Source organism: Marmota monax, unplaced genomic scaffold (genome assembly GCF_021218885.2).
Source record: "Marmota monax isolate L192 unplaced genomic scaffold, Marmota_monax_Labrador192_F-V1.1 WCK01_AAM20220418_F8-fsc00229, whole genome shotgun sequence".
Lineage (NCBI taxonomy): Eukaryota > Metazoa > Chordata > Mammalia > Rodentia > Sciuridae > Marmota > Marmota monax.
Genome location: NW_026693707.1, coordinates 1,844,426 through 1,863,378, shown reverse-complemented (window position 1 = coordinate 1,863,378; position 18,953 = coordinate 1,844,426). Strand labels below are relative to the sequence as shown.

Below are 18,953 nucleotides of genomic sequence, written 5' to 3'. Positions count from 1 at the left end.
GTAGTTTTTTATTTGCATAGAATGTTCCATTCTTACTTAGCCTGGGTTGATTAATAAACATTTATTAAAATAACATGTTGAATGGCAGAACAGTGGAGCAGAGGTAGTTAAAACCGGCTTTCACTTCTGCATCTGCCCCACTGATGTGGACGGGTCCTTGATGCTGTTCCTCTTTTTTGATTTGTTTATTCATCTGCACATTGAGGGGGTTGGCCCAGGTGTTTAAAGGAGCTTCATGCACCACCATCTCAAAGTCTGCGTGATTTTTCAGACTTAGATTTTGATTTAAAATTTTTATCTTTGTTGAATCTTTTTAAATAGCCCAGCAGAGTCTGGTGGTGCACGCCTATAATCCCAGCTACTCAGGAAGCTGAGGGAAGAGGATCGCAAATTCCAGGTTAGTTTCAGCAACATAGTGAGACCTCATCTCAAAATTAAAAATAATAAAAAAAGAGCTGGGGATGTATCTCAGTAGCAGAGCACTCCTGGGTTCAATCCCCAGTACCACAAAAACAAAGATAAACCCCTCACTGGGTGCTGTATGAATAATTCTTAGGAATTATGGAAACAGGGAGATCATTAAAAACAAAAACAAACAAACAAACAAAAAACAACAAACAGAAGAAAACAAACAGCCCAGCAGAAAACAGATACTATTCTAGTCCACTAATATTTCCCTAGAATGTGTTTAAATTAGCAAGTGGGTCAAAGATTGGCTGATTGAAGAGACTCTGTTTTCAAACACACTTCCCTGTGCTCTTATTTAAGGGTGTGGCCAAGAGATAAGCAGTGGAATCCGGGAGAAGCCTTCTTTATCTATGAAAACCTTTGGAGGGAATGTGACCGACCACCTGAAGGAAAGGTTGTGCCAAGACCTGTCTGCTGACTCATCAGTGAGTGGGGTGAGTGGGGCACTCTGCAGACTCACTCTAAAGACAAAGCCAGAACACCCACCGCAGCTTGGACTTTCTCAGTGTTACATGGGATTAGGACACTAGGCCCCATGAGGACAGAGTTGGTAGAATAGGGGAAGTGTACATAAAATGGAGCTCTTTGGACTTGGGGGAGATATTTATATTTATTATTATTTTTAGTACCAGGAATCGAACCCAGGGATGCTTAACCAAGGAGCCACATCCCCAGACCATTTTATTTTTTTAATTTTGAGACAGGGCCTCGCTGAATTGCTGAGGCTGGCTTTGAACTTGCAATCCTCCTATCTGAGCTGCTGGGATGACAAGCATGTCCCACTGTGCCTGTCTGAGAGAGTCTCATTTAAATAGAATAATAGGCTTATATAGCTGAATTACTGGAGCTTTTTGTGAACAAGGTTAGCATGAGAAACAGGGAGGAAGAAACCTGTCGTGTGGAACCTTTGGATTAAGCTATATTACTTAGGCCAGTATATGTAGGTATTTTATAATATTACATGATATGGAAACAGCATTTTATGAATAGAGGGCATAGTCATATTAGCAGTTTTGTTCATTGACTTTTGTGATTTGTAAAATATTTATAAAAAAATAACTCAATTTCTAGTGTTATGTTGGCTGATGTTGGCTACCAACTTTTGCAGGTTTATGGTAGAAACCACTGAACTTTTAACAGGGGTCCACTTTATGCTTTGCAGATAGCCCTGGCTGTTCTGCTACTGCAACTAATTTTTAAAATGGACGTGTTTCTTTCTCTTGTTCTCTCCCTGTTCCTTCCTAATCTCAGGGGATACAGGATTACCTTCATTCCCTATTTTGGGCAGTTAGTTGTCTTTGAGCACCCACCCACCATAGAGGAAGGAAGTAGTCCATACTTTGGGAAAGGTACAAGAAGATCTCAGGAATGGTTATCTCCCAAATTAGCAAGTGAATTACAGCTCCAACAGAGGGCACCTGGAATGTAGCCTTTGACTCACTTCTTTAAAACCCCCTGTTCCTCCTGATGGGCAGAATCACAGCTTCTGGAACAGGAGTCCCTGTGTTTCTTCTTTGCTAGCAAAGCAACAAGCCTTCTTTTTCTTTTTTCCTTTTTCTCAAAGCTGTGTCCTTATTATTGGCTTGACACTGGGGACAAGGACCAAGCTTTTGGTGACAAACTGACAAAGTTCAATAGGAGCAGGCACAAGTGTTTTGGTTTGTTTCTGGTTGTGCGAGGAATGGAGTAGAAGGGTGTGGCCTGCCAGGGAAGGTCAGCATCTTGGATTGGAGTTTGCCTCCAAGGTAGTGGGAAACCATTGAATGATCTTAGGGTAGGGGAGATATTTAGAGAAATGCCTGAGAAGATTGAAAACAGTTATCTCCCCCAGGGCCTGCAGCTGCAGAGAGCTGGAGACCTTGGTCCTCTGGGACTGGGTTCCCCTTCTTGACCCCTTAATTAAAGTGCCACCCAGGTGCTCCACGAGGGTTGCACATTCGACCTTAGTGCATCCACTCTCAGAAAGCTTTTCTCAGATCTCTTTTCCATTGTCATTGTGAGCTTTTGATGAAGTTCTAACTTCACCAAGGAAGCCATCAACCCAGAGCTTCTATAGACGTACCCACTGAGAGCATGCACCTGTGAGACTGTCATGTGAGAATATGTGTTTCTGAAGAAGGGTCCAAGGAGTCCCCAGAGAGCTGAGGGAACTTGACTCAGGGCCAGTGGGGGTTCTTGGCATATGGGATGGAAAGGGATTTTAGCAATGTCCAGTCAAAGGCATTAGACAAAGGTTTATTTAGGAAAGTAGATACATAGTCAAGGGAGATTGGGAGCCACCTCAAGAGAAGCGAAGCTTTTGGGGTAAAGCAAGGAATACCGACTAAGAGGAGAACACCACCATTTCCAGAGGGAGAGACAGTATCCTGTCGTTGCGGGTGTTGATATGTACAGAAGGATGGTTACTGGGGTTGGAGTAAAGTGGAATCACACAGTTCCACACCAGTTTCCCTGCACTTGTGCATTGTTCTCTTGTTACAAGGGCATGGGTCAAGGGTGTGGCCCAAGGGTACCTCCCTGAGGAGCTGCAATTGTTCATGGGTGTATCCTGCATTTCAGGGTTTTGTAGGCACTCCTGAGACTCTATATCTCTCCCTTTATTCCCAAATTCCTATCTCTGATGCGAGATCTAAACCAAACCCTCTAACAGGCATAGATTCCTTTCCTCCATTGCTCAGCAAAATTTCCCTTTCTTTAATCATTTTTTCTTCCTTCTCTAGATCATTTCCAGATCATACATATCTACTGTTATTTCTCTCACTAAAAAATCTCTCTCTTACCATACTCTCCAACTTACCTTCCTTCATTTTTGCTGTTTGTAAAACTCCTTGAAAGCATTCGCCGTTTACAATTATCTCCTGATTTTATTCTATTTTTTTAACTGAAGTAAAAAAAATTTTTTTTTTTGAAGTAAAATTCTCAGTAACACACTCAGGTCACTGGTAATCTCCAGGTGGCTCCATGCTACGGGAATATCTCAACTCCTGCTGCTGCAACTTCTGTCTTGTGATATTTGCCAGGTGCATTTGCTTCTTTTGACTTCCTTTTACTTTTTCCTCTTTCCTTTCTTAGTCTGCCTCCAGTCTTATGTTGGTTCTTCTTCCTTTTCCTGGCAGAAGGCCCCGGGGCTTAATTCTTGGCCACAGGTGCTCCTTTGTGATCCAATTCAGGCTCTTGGCTTTGAAATACTGTTTTTTTTTTTTTTTTTTTTGGCCTGTGGCCTGCCCCCTCCCCCACCATGGTAATTGAACTCTACCACTGAACCACATCCCCAGCCCCTTTTTATTTTTTATTTTGAAACACGTAAGTTGCTGAGGCTGGCCTTTTACTATTGCTTCTCCTGCCTCAGCCTCCAAAGTAGCTGGGATCATGGGTGTATGCCACTGTGACTGACTTCAAATGCCATTTCTAAGCCAGCGATCCTAATGTGTATTTTTAACCCAGACCTCCCCCCTGAATTTCAGCAATCTCCACTTGGGTCTAGAAGATACCTCCAACTCCACCTGTCCAAAACCCAGACTATTTCCCGGAATGCCTGTGATCCAGTGTTCCTCCTCTTGGTGGCACCTCTTGTCTTTCCACAGCTTAGGCCCAAATCCCTTGAAGTCACCTCCAAGCTCCTCCTCTTCTCAAATCCCTCAGAGAGGTGTTTGTTGAACCTTCTGAACACACAGCACCTGAGTGCCAGAGGTTCTTTTGTCCCCTCCTGCTATCCCTTCCTTTCTGAATCCCTACAGCAGATACCCCCCGGGGCTTCTCTGCTTCTCAACCAAGTGGCCACAGAATCCTGCTCAAAGGAAGTGAGATCCTGTCACCTGCAGGACACTCTTTTCCTTTCATGTGGAGAGTCCTCATGAAAAGGAGAGTCCTCAGACAAAGCCTCATGAGTCCGTGAGTCTGTCTTCCCCTCCCCACCTGCTCCTCAGCATTATGCTGTCTGCCTCACTCTGGTGGGGGGGCTCACTGGCCTCTCCCAACACACAGGCCCTCCCCTGTCACGGGGCTGGTGCTCTCCTACTTCCCTTTTCACAGAAAGCTCTTTCTGGAGTGACTGACTCTGTTCTTTGGCCTTGTTTAATAGAACCTTCTCAGTGGAAGTGGAAACCCTGTTCAAACCCGACCACGTTATCTAAAATTGTACCCCCACCTCTCTCCAGCTCTGCCTCCCTGGCTTCCTTACCTCTGTTTCTGTTCCCTCTTCTCACCTGCTCACTCATGCCTGAGAGCTGGCTGTCTGCACTCACACACTCATGTGACGGTGAGCAAGCTGTTAACCTCCCTGAGCCTTGGCTCTCTTCTTCTTCTTCTTCTTTTTTATATTAGCACTCATCACTTTGCAAATATACTAATAAATGATACTTTTGTTATTTTTCTAAATTTATACACTTATCTTCTAAGTTAAATTTAAGATACACCCCACAGAGGTCTTTGGTTCATTGGTATATCCCAAATTAATAGAATAATGTCAGTAAATTACAGATAGTCCATATTTATTGTTTGAGTACATTTTTAGTTATATTTTTATTATCCATTATCATTATATTTTTGTATTGCATTATATAATATTATTATTTATATGATGTTTATTATGTTATATTGTTATTATCCACGATAAACATGCATAATTTGAAATTTTTATATCTATATTTATGATCTGAAAAATGAATATCATTACATTTTGTTAAATCAGTGTATAAGAAAAGGAAAATCGCCAGGTCAGGGCATTGGGTGGGGTGGGAAGAGGGCTGTGGAAGGTAGTGAGGCAACAGTGAGGGGAACTGTAGGATTCTAGGCTATCCAGGTTTGGTATAGAGTGATGGGAATGAGGATAGTGGGTGGCTGTAATGATTGCCTAGTTGTGGAGCTGGGTTAAGGGGTGAGTCCACCAGGCATAGTGATGCACACCTGTAATCCCTGCAGCTCAGGAGGCTAAGACAGGAGTATCACAAGTTCAAGGCCAGCCTCAGTAACTTAGTGAAGCTTTGAGCAACTTAGCGAGAATCTGTCTCAAAAAATTAAAAAAGGGGGGGTGGGTGCTGGGATGTTGCTCAGTGGTTAAGCTTGCCTGGGTTCGATGTCTGGTACCAAACCAAACCAAACAAACAAACAAACAAAACCCTTAGCTACTCAGGAGGCTAAGGCAGGAGGAATGCAATTTAAAGGTTAGCCTGGCAATTTATAAAGACTCTGTCTCACAATAAAGTATAAAGGGCTGGGGTGCAGCACAATGGTAGAACATTTTTTGCCTAGCATGTGAAAAGCCCTAGGATTCAATCCCCAGTATTGCAAAAGAAAACCCAAACAAAACTGAACACTGTGGAATTGTATAGCTATTCAACGTCTCAGAGCTGAGGTCCCACATCCTTGTCTTGACTTTCCTTCCTTATTTCCTCCTCTTCAAGCACCTTCCACCCCTTCTTGTTTTTCTTCAACTATTAATCTCACATGACACTTTTTAAGGAATTTTCTCTCACCCCCTTCTCCCTCTACCCTTGCCAAAATGAATCATCTCTCCCCATGACTTGGACTTCCATTTATTTATATTCAATCAATATTTAAATTGCCTTAAAGAAGTTTATAGAGTTGGGTGCTGTCCAACAGTGTAGCTCTGTGTAATAACTAAAATCTTAATCAAAATCAAAGTAAATGAAAAATTCTAAAAAACAGTATTTATTTATTTATTTTTGGTACTGATGATTGATCCCAGGGGTGCTTTACCACTGAACTACACCCCCAGCCCTTTTTATTTTTTATTTTGAGACAGGATCTCACGAAGTTGCTCAGGGCCTTGCTACATTGCTGAAATTGGTCTCAAACTTGCAATCCTCCTGCCTCAGCCTCTTGAGTCACTGGGGTTACAGGCATGAGCCACTATACCCAGCTGATTCCCAGAGGATTGAAATAGTGTAATAATAGACAGAGGGGCTGGTTGGCTACTTTAGATTGAGAGTGGAGGAGAAGAAATGTCTAAAGAGGTGACATTTAACCAGGTTCAAAAGGCAAAAGGAAGATGCGAAATGGGTGGGCTGAAAGAAGGAGCCCTAATGCAGAGATAAATGTGAAAGAAAGTCCAAGTGGCTGGGGTCAGGTGGCAGGGGACAGCATGGTAGAAGAAGATATTTGAGCAATAGGAAGGACCAGATTACTAGGACTTTATAAAAATCTGAGTAAGGAGTTAGGATTTTTTGTTTTCTTCCAGAGAGAACTATGGGAGGGGTTCCATAAGTGGGAGATGACACGGTCTGATTATACATTTACCATTTATCTCACTCTGCCTGACTTCATTAGTTAGTTGCTTACTTACCTGTGTCTCCGACTGATTGTACAATCCTGGATTTTTGCATCCTTAGTATTAAGTCATGCTCCGTTAGGTTTGGTGTAATAGTAACGACTCATAGACCGGGATTAAGCTCTTCAAAACGTCGGCTCATTTATTATCTTTGAATACGGTAAAACTAGTCATGGAATATTTTGCCTCCCAAATAAACAAGGCAGGATTTCATTCTGAGTGAGCCAATTTCAGCATCGCTTCTCCTCCCTCTGGTAGGCGAGATGGGGTCAGCAGTGTTCTTCATAAAAGGTGGAGAACAGAAAAATGATCAGAAAAGTGAATATCATTACATTTTGTTAAATCAATGTATAAGTAAAGGAAAATACAAGGATAGCAAGTCTCCAGAAATGTGCTCATGCCTTGGTAGAACTCATCTTGTTGCTCAGTTGAATTAAAGAGCCTGGAGGTTTCCTTTGGAAATCAGGAAGGGGCTAAAGATCATGATTCAATCCCTTCATTTTCTAGAAGAGAATTTCAAACAATAGTCCATGAAGGCCCCATGAGACATCCTGCAATGTGGGGCTGAGACAAGCCAGAGGACTCTAAGGGCAGAGAGTAGTATAGCTCTTATGTGGCCATCTGATTTATTTAAAAAAAAAAAAAAAGTAAAAAAACTGAGTCTGATGTGGACTCTGAATGTTGAAATCTTAGTTTTGAATGAAGAAATGAACTTTTATTTATTTATTTTAATATTTGGCTGCCAACAGCTTTTTTAATTTTTATTTTTAAAAATATTTAATTGATTTTATTTTTTAAATACATGACAGAATGTATTACAATTCTTATTACACACGTAGAGCACAATTTTTCATATCTCTGTATATAAAGTATGTTCACACCAACTTATGTCTTCATACATGTACTTTGGATAATGATATCCTTCACATTCCACCATCATTGCTAATCCCCTACCCCCTCCCTTCCCCTCCCACCCCTCTGCCCTATCTAGAGTTTTGAGCGTAGGAGAAACAGAAGAAATGAAGTTTTAAACACTGTCATGGAAAACACCCTGCAGGACAGATAGAGTCTTTGGGCCACTGGTTTGTAGCATCAGGCTTCAGGTCTCTCCCAAGGAGAGACTGCAAAGTCAGCGCTTCCCACTGTTGGGCAGTGAGGGACCCAGGGCCTCAGTATGTTTCATGGAGACGTGGAGACAGTTTCCATGTCTCCATGAAACCAGTTGTGGGCTGCAAGGAGGCTAGAAGTATAGCACCCCTGTCTCCCTGGGAGGAAGTTACTGAAGCTTTAGCCCGGAAGAGGAGTTAATCAAGTACTAGGCAGGCTTGCTTGTGTTTCTGTGGTTTAATGATTAAGAGTCAAAGTCAGAAGCCAGAAATCTGAAATCCAAGCATATCAACCACCCCAAGCCTGAGCTTCCTCCTCCACAGATGGGGTTAAAAGCAGCTGCCTTTGGGGCTTTGTGAGGATTGAATGCTTGTATGTGGGTGCTTGGCACAGGGTCTGCTCCACAGCAGATTCTCAAAAACTTTAGCTAATGTTATTAGTGCACTGTTTAGGTTAGTTTTCAAAGTTCTACCACAGGACTTTTTGCTTATCTACCCATTCCTTTCTGAGAGACAGAGTAAGTAATTTTAGTGTTATTTTATAAGTGAGAAAATCAAGGTTTGGAGTTCAGTTAGCTTTGCTTACCCAGATTTGCAAGTGGCACAGCTCAGATCCAAGCCCAGTACTTCTTGAAGTTTTCTCTGGATGGCTTAGTAAGATGTAGCCTGAGTCATAATGTTGGGTTCCAGAAATGGTTAGGCCTAGTGCTTCACATTATTGTTGATTTCATTGTGCTAGTGGACCACCCTTCAGAGACCCCTGATTAGGAACAGCCCTGTGTCCACTAGAGGACAAGGCCATTTCTGCCATTGGAAGGCTGGTCTTTGCTCAAGTTGTGCCATTGAGTCACACTTTATCTCTGCTTTCAGTGTTGCTTTTTTTTACTGCCTCATGTCCTATGTCAGGACCAGGAGTTAGACTGAGGCTGTATGTGGGGGAAAGAACTAGGAGATAAGAGATTGTTTTGGAGGACAACTTTCCCTATCCATTAGGAATAGGAGCAGAGCCCTCCTGGGAGCTGAGGGAGCCCTGAAGCCATTACATGTGGCCTTCTCTCATCTCCAGCAGAGGAGGCTCACGTGGTTCACAGTCAGGGCAAAAGGAGAAGTTGCATTCTGAGAGTAAGACCTGTTCCGATCCTATCTGGTGGGGGCCACAGTCAACCAGTCTGTTTTCTCATTTTCCATCAGAACATCATAATGCACCTTGAAGTTGTTGTGTTAAGCCTCATACTGCTTCTAACAGGTAAGTGAGCAGGTGGGCTGGGGGGTTGGGTGGGTACTTGGTATGGTGAAGGAAGATAGTTGTTCTTTGCAGTTTCTTAGGTGGTTATGGGTTATCTGATGAGCAGAACCAGGATGAAATCTTACTCCAAAGAAATTGCTTAATGGCTATCAATTACAAAATCGATTGCTAAGTGAGCAGGACAAGATGCAGAAACATATTTCACATGCTGCCATTTGTGCTTGAACAAAAAGAGGGGCGGTAGATGTATATGCATAGCCAAATGTGTGTAAGAAATAGTAATTACCCTGGGGTGTGGGGGGGCTGGGCAGAGGAGGTGGGGATGGGGTAGAAGGGAGAGTTAGCCTGTCATTACTTCCTTTTTTGTCTTTTGGAGTTTTTAAACAATGTTCACTTATTTCATTTAAAAATAAATGCTTGCATGTGGCTCATGCCTGTAATCCCATTGATTTGGGAGACTGAGGCAGGAGGACACACATTCAAGGCCAACTTCAGCAATTTAGGGAGATCCTCAGCAACATGGCTAGCTCCTGTCTCAAAATAAAAACATAAAGAAGACTGAGGATATAGCTCAGTGGGAAAGCATAAACAAATTAAAAAAAAAAAACAAATAAAATATTTTAATTCAAAGCTTTCTGTACACAGGGCGAAAGTTTTGAATAAACATTTCCTAAATTTTAAAGACTAATCCTGGAGGGTGGGATTATGGGAGAAGGTTCTTTTTAAAAATTATATACTTCTATAAACTAATTATGACATCATGTGCTATATTTGCAAAAATCATTAGGCAAAATCAAGAGAGTTTCAGAGCTGGGTTGTAGCTCAGTGGTAGACTGCTTGCCTAGTATGTGTGAGACACTGGGTTTTATTCTCAGCATGGCATATGCATACATAAAAAAACTAAAGGTTCATCAACAACTAAAAAAAATTCAGTGAGAAATATACCCTTATTTTATATAATAATGATCTTTTTTTTTTTTTTTCTCTCAGAAAATTTCCTACTCACAGCCTGGTCCTGCCTGTTAGTTAGTAAATCTCAAATTAGTTCTCATTTAAATATTTTCCAATTCTGTGGCTGCCTTGTGTTAGTAAGCCTTGCTTAGTTGCTGGGCTGTCATCAACTGATGACAAGATCCCTGCTTAAAAGGCTTTTGGATTGATCCTAACACTCATGTAAAACTCAGCAGCTCCTGGAAGTATTGTAACCCCATTTTCCAAAAATCAATTTCTGAAGAGTCTATTAGACTTCAGCCCTCAAGCCAACAATGTTTCAAACAAACATCAGTCCTGCTTTTGTGTAGGAGAAGTGGAGTAGTGAGGAGGTGATTTCATCTGCAATAACAGTTTTCAAAGGCCATGAAAATTAAAACATTGAAATTTAAGTGCAATAGAATTAATTCTTTTTTTTTTTTAAAAAAAGTATTTCAATGGATACAAGTGAATTTGGAAGAAAGAACTGAGGCACTGGAGTGGGAAGGAGACTTTTCTCTAGGCTTCAATATCCTTGGTGTTATTTTCATTTTTAAAAACCACAAGTTTACATTGCCTATTTAAAAATCAATAATATGCAGGTACCTGGTGAACACAGGGTAAAATACATACATGCAATACTTGAGTATCATTTGGTTAAAACCTTTTGAAAGCAATTTGGCCATCTTCATCAAAAGATGAAAATATTCCTTCCCTTTATCCTGGTCATTTCTCTCTTAGAAATTTATCCCCCTAGGGAACTTAAATACAGTAAAGGTTTAATAGAAAGATTTTGTCACATTACTTACAATGGTAATAATGAGGAAGAGCTTGAAAATCATCCAATGCAAATAAATTGTATTGTCTACAAATATATCCATTAAACAAAACATTTATTTGAAGAATATGCTAAAAACTGTTTATAGTATCAAAATTTCAAAATCAATCTATAAAGCCATGCCTACGAAACAAACTGTAAAAAGAAACATGAGAATAAATAAATTAAAAAGTGAAAAAAATATTTTAGGAAAATATCAAGACCTCATTCTCAGTTTCTGCTCCCTGTGTTTCAGATGCTGTGGTTTCCTATACTCAAGTGAGTGGAGTGGTGGGTCATCGGGTCATTATTCCCTGTAGCTACTCAGTCACCAGTGGAGTCACATCCATGTGCTGGGGCCGAGGGGCATGTCCTACATCTAAATGCTCAAATGAACTCATCTGGACTGATGGATCTCAAGTCACCTTCCAGAAACACAGGCGTTATAAGCTGGAGGGGAACCTTTTGCAAGGGAATGTGTCTTTGACCATAGAGAATGCAGCTAAGACTGATAGTGGCCTATATTGTTGTCGAATTGAGCATAGCGGGTGGTTTAATGATATGAAACTCACCTTATCCTTGGAGATTAAACCAGGTAAGCTTGTTTTGTTTCCTTTGATCTTTTCCTGGAAGTTAACTGAGTTTTTTGTTTGGTAATAATTTCTGTTTTCCTTTAATAGGGAAATAGAAGGTTCACATAATCCTGTTTGCTGACAAATACTTGCTCTTGAGAAACAGAATAACTTATTTGCGTAGATGAAGTCCTTCGGCCAACCTTGATTCAAGGCCAAAGGCTAGAATGAGAGACAACCCCCTAAAGCCTCCTTCAGACATGCTTGCTCGCATTATTCTTCCATAGTGAAACATAATGAATAGTTTTATCAAGCTGAATCTATTCAACTTTAAAAACTGTCCCTTTTTTCCCCCTGAAATCTTGTCTTAGAAGAATGTTAAAATGTCCATTCTTCACATTTTAAAATCACCAAGGATTTCAAAGCTCAAAAATGAGTAATGTAAGGTACTGCTGTGTAGACATACAACATCTGGTTTTAACAGCTGTCAACTCAATCTTGTTGAACATTTACATATATATAAATTTTTATAGATATAAAATTATTTATATAATTTATATATAAACAACTATATATAAATTGCTATAATACTTTAAATGTAAGTTATTTATATATGACATTTATATGTATGGAAAACATATGTATATACACACATATAAATATTGTTTAGGCATATAATTCTTTTTTTTTTTAATTTTTTATTGTGGGTTGTTCAAAACATTACAAATTTCTTGACATATCATATTCCACACTTTGATTCAAGTGGGTTATGAACTCCTACCTTTAGGCATATAATTCTAACACTTTCCTTGCCCTACCTTGGATATCATATCTTATCACAAAACCCCCCTTTAAAAATTAAAATGACCTTATATGAAAGCTTTTGCCACCCAATGCCTATTAACCAGTTGCTCATAAGAAGTTCATGAAATCCAAAAATCTGGGAACATTATATTTTTCTTCTTTTCTCACTATTTGATGAAAGGAGTAGATTCTTGAGGATTTCCTGGTTTCTGGTGTTGTTTCCTAATGAATCTCCTTCTACTAAGGTCTTATTTTGACACTCGAATCTAATACCTGTGGCCTCAATAAACTGTCTCTCTTGCTCTCATTTTATTTTATTTATTGGGGCATTTGAGATTGAACCCAGGTCCCTGCACATGCTAGGCAAGCAAGCGCTCTGCCACTGATCTACAGCCTCAAAGCCCTCCCTGCCCTGTCTTTGTTTTAAATTAAGGGGAACTTTATTTTGCAATCCCTCAGCTTTGGGACTTGGTTTGTTTGTCTTATAAGGCAAGCAAGATGAGGTCAATTCTATTGGAATAAATAGCTGACTCTGAAGAAACTATGCCTCGGAGGCAATTTAAGGAAGCCAAAAAAAGCTGGTGATACAGTGTGCTGTAGGAAGATGTGGAGAGGCAGCTTGTGGAGAAGAAATAATAGGATTATGATTGCAGCCTTCTTGAGGTTGTGAAATTATCGACCTGGCTAAATTTTAAAAAACAGCATAGAATAAAATTAGCAGGAGGCTTTTATAGTGTTTAGAAATTCTTTAATAGGTAGATGTTTACAATAATGTTTGGTTCAGTCAGAACATGAGTCCATAACTGAGCCAAAGTGACAATCTCTAATAGCCAATTCTTTGCTTAAGTGTTTTTGTGCTTTTAAAATTCTAAGCTTCCTCTTTAACTCTCCAAGGGCTTCTTAACAGCCCTTTCTACCCTTGTAGTTTCCCAGTTTCTTACTGAGGAATATACCCTAAGCAAGAAAAGTTCATGAGTTGATTAGAGTTTCTCCTCCCCATCCTTTGATCTGCTTTTTGCATGTATTCTTTTTTTTTTCCTCAGAGATTAGATTTTAAACTGTGAAGGGATGGAAAGTGGATATGTTCAAGCCTACAGCTCTGCTTTAGGTTAAATCAGCAAACTATAGCTCCAGGGCCAAACCAGATTATATAATTGGCCCACCAACTGTTTTTATAAATAAAGTTTTATTGGAACAGCCACACACATTCATTTATACATTGTCAGTGGTGGCTTGCAAATTGATAGGGTTGAGTAGTTGCTACTGAAACCATATATTTTAGGTTCCCAAACCTAAAACATTTACTATGTGGCCCCTTATAGGAAAAGTTTGCTGACTTCAATTCCTAAATAATGGGTTGAGCATCCCTAATCCAAAATGTCAAAATCTGAAAGTTTTAACATAGTCCAGGTACTACCTACAAGTGGAAAATTCTGCAGTATGAAACTTTGTTTTATGCACAGCATTAATGAAAGCATTATGGAAGCTTACCTTCAGGCAATATGTATAAAATGTATATGAAACATAAATGGTTTTATATGTAGATTTGTGTCTCATTCCTAAAATATCTAGTTATGTATATGCAAATATTCTGAAATTTAAAAAAATCCAAATTCTGAAATACTTCTCAAACATTTTGGATAAGGGATACTCAACCTGTATCTCTTAGATGGGAAGCAACCTTAGAAGGTCTGGTTCACCTTGTAACCAAATATATAATTCCTTTCTACAAGTTGTGGCAGGTGTTTTAGCATAGTAGATGAGTGTGATTTAGTCCTGAGTTAGATGAAAGCCCTTGGGGCATCTACCCTCAGGATGGACAGAATGGACCACTATTTGGTAAACACAGTGGGCTTGAGAACTACTGTTTAAGTCAGTCACTTATCACCAAGAGGGCAAGGAATGTACATACCAGGAGCTGCCACATAGGAACCGAGTGCCCCTTAGACCTGAGCGATGAGAATGTAGATGTGGCAAGCCAGTCATGGGCTGTGTGTGTGTGAACTATGAGCACTGAGTGCACAGGGTGGACTGAGCCAACGTTGCCCCTCTCTTTGGACAAGGAATGTAAGCATCTTTCTGTTGCTCTGCCTATGATCCCCACACAGCACATGAGATGGGCGTGGCCTTCCTAGATGTCAGTCAACCTGCTGATAGCGAGGCATCAGGAAGCTAGCCTTAACCCTGACCCCTTGCCTCATTTGAATGGCTTCTCCCCAATAAAAGGGTTCAGCACGTGCTTCTCGCTCTCTTTCTTGCCTGCCTTGCCTCCTTTGTGGGAGCTGGGTCAGAGGAGCTATCACAGAACCCAAAGGAAAAGGTATTTCTCTGTCTCTATGTGATTATTTTATGTCAGCCCATGTTCCCCCTGGAGTGTCCCTGACTGGTTTAGTCGTGTGTCCCAACAGGTACAGGCTCTAGACACCTTCCCTGTCTCACAGTCATTTATAAGGATGCATAATGAATGATATGCATGACTGGTCTTTTAAAATAATTGCTTCATTGTAAATGTGAAATATCTGTCCTTACCTCCCAATCTTTTCAATGCTGCTGCTTCCTTTTGGCTTATGGCAAAGAACAAGCACTCAGGACAGAGAATTCTGCCTAGAGACCATCTCCCATTTGTGTGCAAGGGGACAGTTTTTGAATGGGGTGCTTGCTTTCCTACTGTTTGATTAATCATTGTTTTCATGTTGATTTCTAACTCCAGCCAGAGACACAAGTGTTCCTATGACACCTAAGGTCTATACCTCTGCTTCTTCAACGCCAGCACACACACAGAACCACAAACCAGGTAAAACAGATGAGGTTTGGAACCCTAGGCATTCTAATGAGAGGCTACAGGCCATACTCTGCATTGTGTCAAGACAGAAGTACAATCGAGGGTGAGGGTTCTTAACTGGGCTCCCAACCTGGGCTTCCTTTGGTCTGTGATACTACCCTCTTCTCAAGTTACCTGAATGTTGGGTATGTTTAAGCATTTATGTTGGATATGTATAAGCATTTGAAGAGTGAGGGCAGTCGTTGCTTTTTATAAAATTCTAAAATGATTCATTATTAGCCAAAAAATTATTTGGAGCACTGATCCAACCTACCCAATGGGGATGGTGTGGATCTGGTTCAGCTGGGTATCCATTTATGATGAAAACATGGGGAATTCCAGAAGCCAAGAGTTACACTCTTTGGATTCAGAACTCATTTCGTTCATTCTGAAGTTGGGCCCTGCGGTTGAAAATAATATTTCAACCAAGTTGATGTTTCTGTTTCCTGTTCACCAGACACTGTGCTGCATGCTTTGCAATGTTCTGTCATTCATTTCTCAGGAAGGTTATATCTATTATAGGTGTGATTCAACCCTGTCTTATAGTTATGGGAACTGAGACACAGAATCAAAAAGTTCTTGGTTGAGTGGTGCAGGTCTATAATCCCGGTGGCTCTGGAGACTGAGGCAGGAGGATCCAGAGTTCAAGGCCAGCCTCAGCAAAAGTAAGGCGCTAAGAAACTCAGTGAGACCCTATCTCTAAATAAAATACAAACTAAGGCTGGGGATGTGGCTCACCCCTGAGTTCAATTCCCAGTATCCCCCACCCCCACACAAAAAATGTTCATGATTGAAAATCATAAAGATAGAAAGTAGTTGAGTTAGGGTTCAATCTCTATTCATTTGAATTTGGGGCCGGTACTTTTAACAGCTGGATGGTGCCTTCTATCAGGAACACTGAGCTTTATGTTTGAGTGAATTTTCTTGTTTTGACATTCTACATGATAATGGCTTTATAAAGCTACCTTGTCTTTTGGGTGGCAGTCAGTGTCTTACACTGCTTTGCTTCAAGGACCCTTTAATTTATTGATATAGCGTGGAAATCACAAAAGTGCTACGTATTTAATAAGTGAGCATTATATTTAAGGATGTCAGGGATGTCAAATATACCCGCTCATGCTCTCAATTCATGTCACATTGTCCATACTTCAAATTCAACACAGATAAGTTAAGATTGAATACAAAATAGAAAATGATTTACAGGGGAGGGAAACGTGTCCCACAGACACGTTTAAGCTCAAGTCTTCTATTTCCAGGATTAAAAAAATAACCTTTAGAAGAGATTCTCAAAGCCCCCTGAAGCACTTTGACCCCTTAAGGTGACTCTGGATTCTGAGGAGTAACCTAAGTGTCACAGCCTCTTAGTGAGAGCAATCTGATGGAACATCTTGATTTCCCTGGACTCCCATTAAACTACGTATCTAACCAAGAGGGATCTGAAGGATTGGGCTATGACCTGAGTTTGGAAGAGAGGATGTTAGGTTATAACTGGCATTTTTGAGCCATAAAAATTTGTAAGAAAAGTAGGTTTGTTGCAGGCAATTGAACACACTGGAGAATCTCTTGGACTTTCTCAATATTGCTAAGGTGGGTGTATTTGTGGACTTGGTTTGGAAAACATGGAAAAGTTACTGGCTTCATTTAAAGCTCCATGAACCTCCTGGGGTGTGGTATTAGTAGAGTCTTAATCTTATCCTGATAGTTTCCTAAAGAGGTTGGGTTCAAAGTTGATCTTCACAGTCCGGGAGGGAGGTGAGCACCCTAGCTAATCTTACGCAGGGACACTTTGTTTTACATCTGTGTCTCTCGGTGCATAAGCTAGTTGCCTAAAATATTCATGGAAGAACTGAAAATAAGGTTGAAAGAGAAATGAAAACTGTCACAAAGACCCAAACTTGGAGGAAAAAATTAAACTCAGGAGATTTCTTGCACAGAATTAAATTGGGTTAAGAATGGCCATCTGATTCTCTTGTGCTGTTCTGGTTAATTTGTTCCCTAAAGAGCCAAATGTTTGGGCATGAGAAACAAACAAGAAAACAGGTCAGAACACGAGAAAGGGAATGTTGAAACATAAAATTTTCAAGACTGCATTGGGGAAGCCAATGCAGAAGACCACTGAGCGGCAGTTAGGAAAGCCCAGGGTCAGGAATTCTTGGTCAGCCACTACCACTAATTGGCTCCAAGATTCTGTGGTATTCTAAGGGAGCCACGTAAACATCTTTTAAAGAGCCAGGTGACCAAGCCTGTATATCGGTAAGCTGTTTAATAGGGAAGAAAGGAAAGATTTCAGAAAAGGAAAAGGAAATAGCTTTGTATTAGAGAGTTCGCAGTATCAGCTTTCTGGTGAGACATGAATGATAGATGCTTGCATAGCATTCACAACACCTTGGGTTCAATAAAGTTCTGACGAGAAATGGAAGATGAGTCAGATAACACAGGAAATCACTCTTAACAAAGGAATGGTTAGAATGCAAGTGCAGAAGGAGAGGGGTTCAGGGTCTATCTGAAACTCTGATTTTAGGGTTGCAAATCATTAGCTAGGCCAAGATATTGTGCAACCTTGTCATCTTGAAGAGACCTCAGTAAATTAAATTTTGTACCTGTTGGTCAAATATGTGCATCTGTCCAGAAAAATGTGTGGACAATCTGGTATACTTAAGTAGGGTCAAGAAATCCAGAGTGACATCATAGTGAAGAGACTTGGGCAAGTTAGTGGAAATTTCCAGGCCCTGTTCCCTGAAAGTGAAATGTTACTCATATTAATAAAATGAAACTTAACTGGGTATCCTGTGTAGGATGTGCTGTTGTAGACTCTTTATTTAAAGGAAGTATAAATGACTAGAAGAATAGGAAGGGAAATAATTCTGTCTCTTGTTAAAACTATCTAGAATTTTATTTAGATGATTTTTTAAATAGTTTTTGTCTTGTTTTTAGTTGTAGGTGGACACAATACCTTTATTTGTTTATTTTTATGTGGTGCTGAGGATCAAACCCAGTGCCTCACATGTGCTAGGCAAGCAATCTACCACTGAGCTACAGCCCTGGCTCTGGGTCACATTCTTGTCATTATAATAAAGTGACTAGATAGCAGTACAAAGCCTGAAGGCCATCCTTGAGTAAATCTCTAAGAGGAGTTAGAATGGCTGGAAGTGGGTAGGTGGGAGCCATTTTTCCTGAGGAAAGCTAGGTGAGGGAACTGTGGGAAGTTGGTGGTAATTTATAATTTCAGTTTTGTTTTGTTTTTTACTTTTGTTCGGGGTGCAAATTTCCCTCCACAAATGGAACATGGTTCTTCTGTTGTTTTTGTTCTAGTAGCTACTTTACCTACTACAACTCAGGCTGCAGAGACCCAGACTAAGACCCTGCAGGAAACAAGGACATCCTCTGCCAGCTTACCACTCTACTATTGCCCAACAGGTAAGTACATTCTCTCCCCTGAATCCCTGGGAGTATCCGAATCTTGATAACCATTGACAGGGAGAGCACTCACTCTGGAGTAAGACAGTTCTGACATGAGGGCTGAGGAGGGCCACTCTCTCTGAATCTGTTTTATTACATGTGAATGGATGTAATGCCGCTGATCTTATAGAATCCTTAGGAAGATTAAATGAGATGAAGGGCCTGGGACATGGTTACACAGGGGTTAAGTGATAGATACAATGGCAGCTACTACTATTACTTGGGACATCCTGAATCCATAAGACCAGTACAGGCAACACGTATGATTTGGAAATATCTACATACATATGACTCAATTTTCCTAAGTCAAATCAACCAGTTTTGACTCCAATCTCATTACTGGGCTTGATCTCTTGGGTCAGGGCCTTAAAAACAATTAAATCCAAATACCAAAATGTCCAT

The 18,953-nt window shown here is 40.5% G+C and overlaps 1 protein-coding gene across 6 annotated transcripts in view; it reads left to right on the top strand.

Moving 5' to 3' along the window:
- Window positions 1-243: 243 nt before the first annotated feature.
- Havcr1 (hepatitis A virus cellular receptor 1) overlaps window positions 244-18,953 on the top strand; it is a 32,390-nt gene continuing 13,680 nt past the window's right edge. The window contains exons 1-6 of one of the 6 annotated variants that reach the window (XM_046459946.2): window positions 244-397; window positions 769-902; window positions 9,055-9,109; window positions 11,152-11,490; window positions 14,982-15,065; window positions 18,408-18,509. In XM_046459946.2, the coding sequence (XP_046315902.1) occupies window positions 819-902; window positions 9,055-9,109; window positions 11,152-11,490; window positions 14,982-15,065; window positions 18,408-18,509 (664 nt within the window). In that variant the 5' untranslated portion in view covers window positions 244-397; window positions 769-818. Of the gene's footprint in view, window positions 398-768; window positions 903-8,178; window positions 8,382-9,054; window positions 9,110-11,151; window positions 11,491-14,981; window positions 15,066-18,404; window positions 18,510-18,953 lie in introns of those variants that run through there. The other 5 variants (XM_046459944.2, XM_046459945.2, XM_046459948.2 and 2 more) reach the window with 5 other exon arrangements.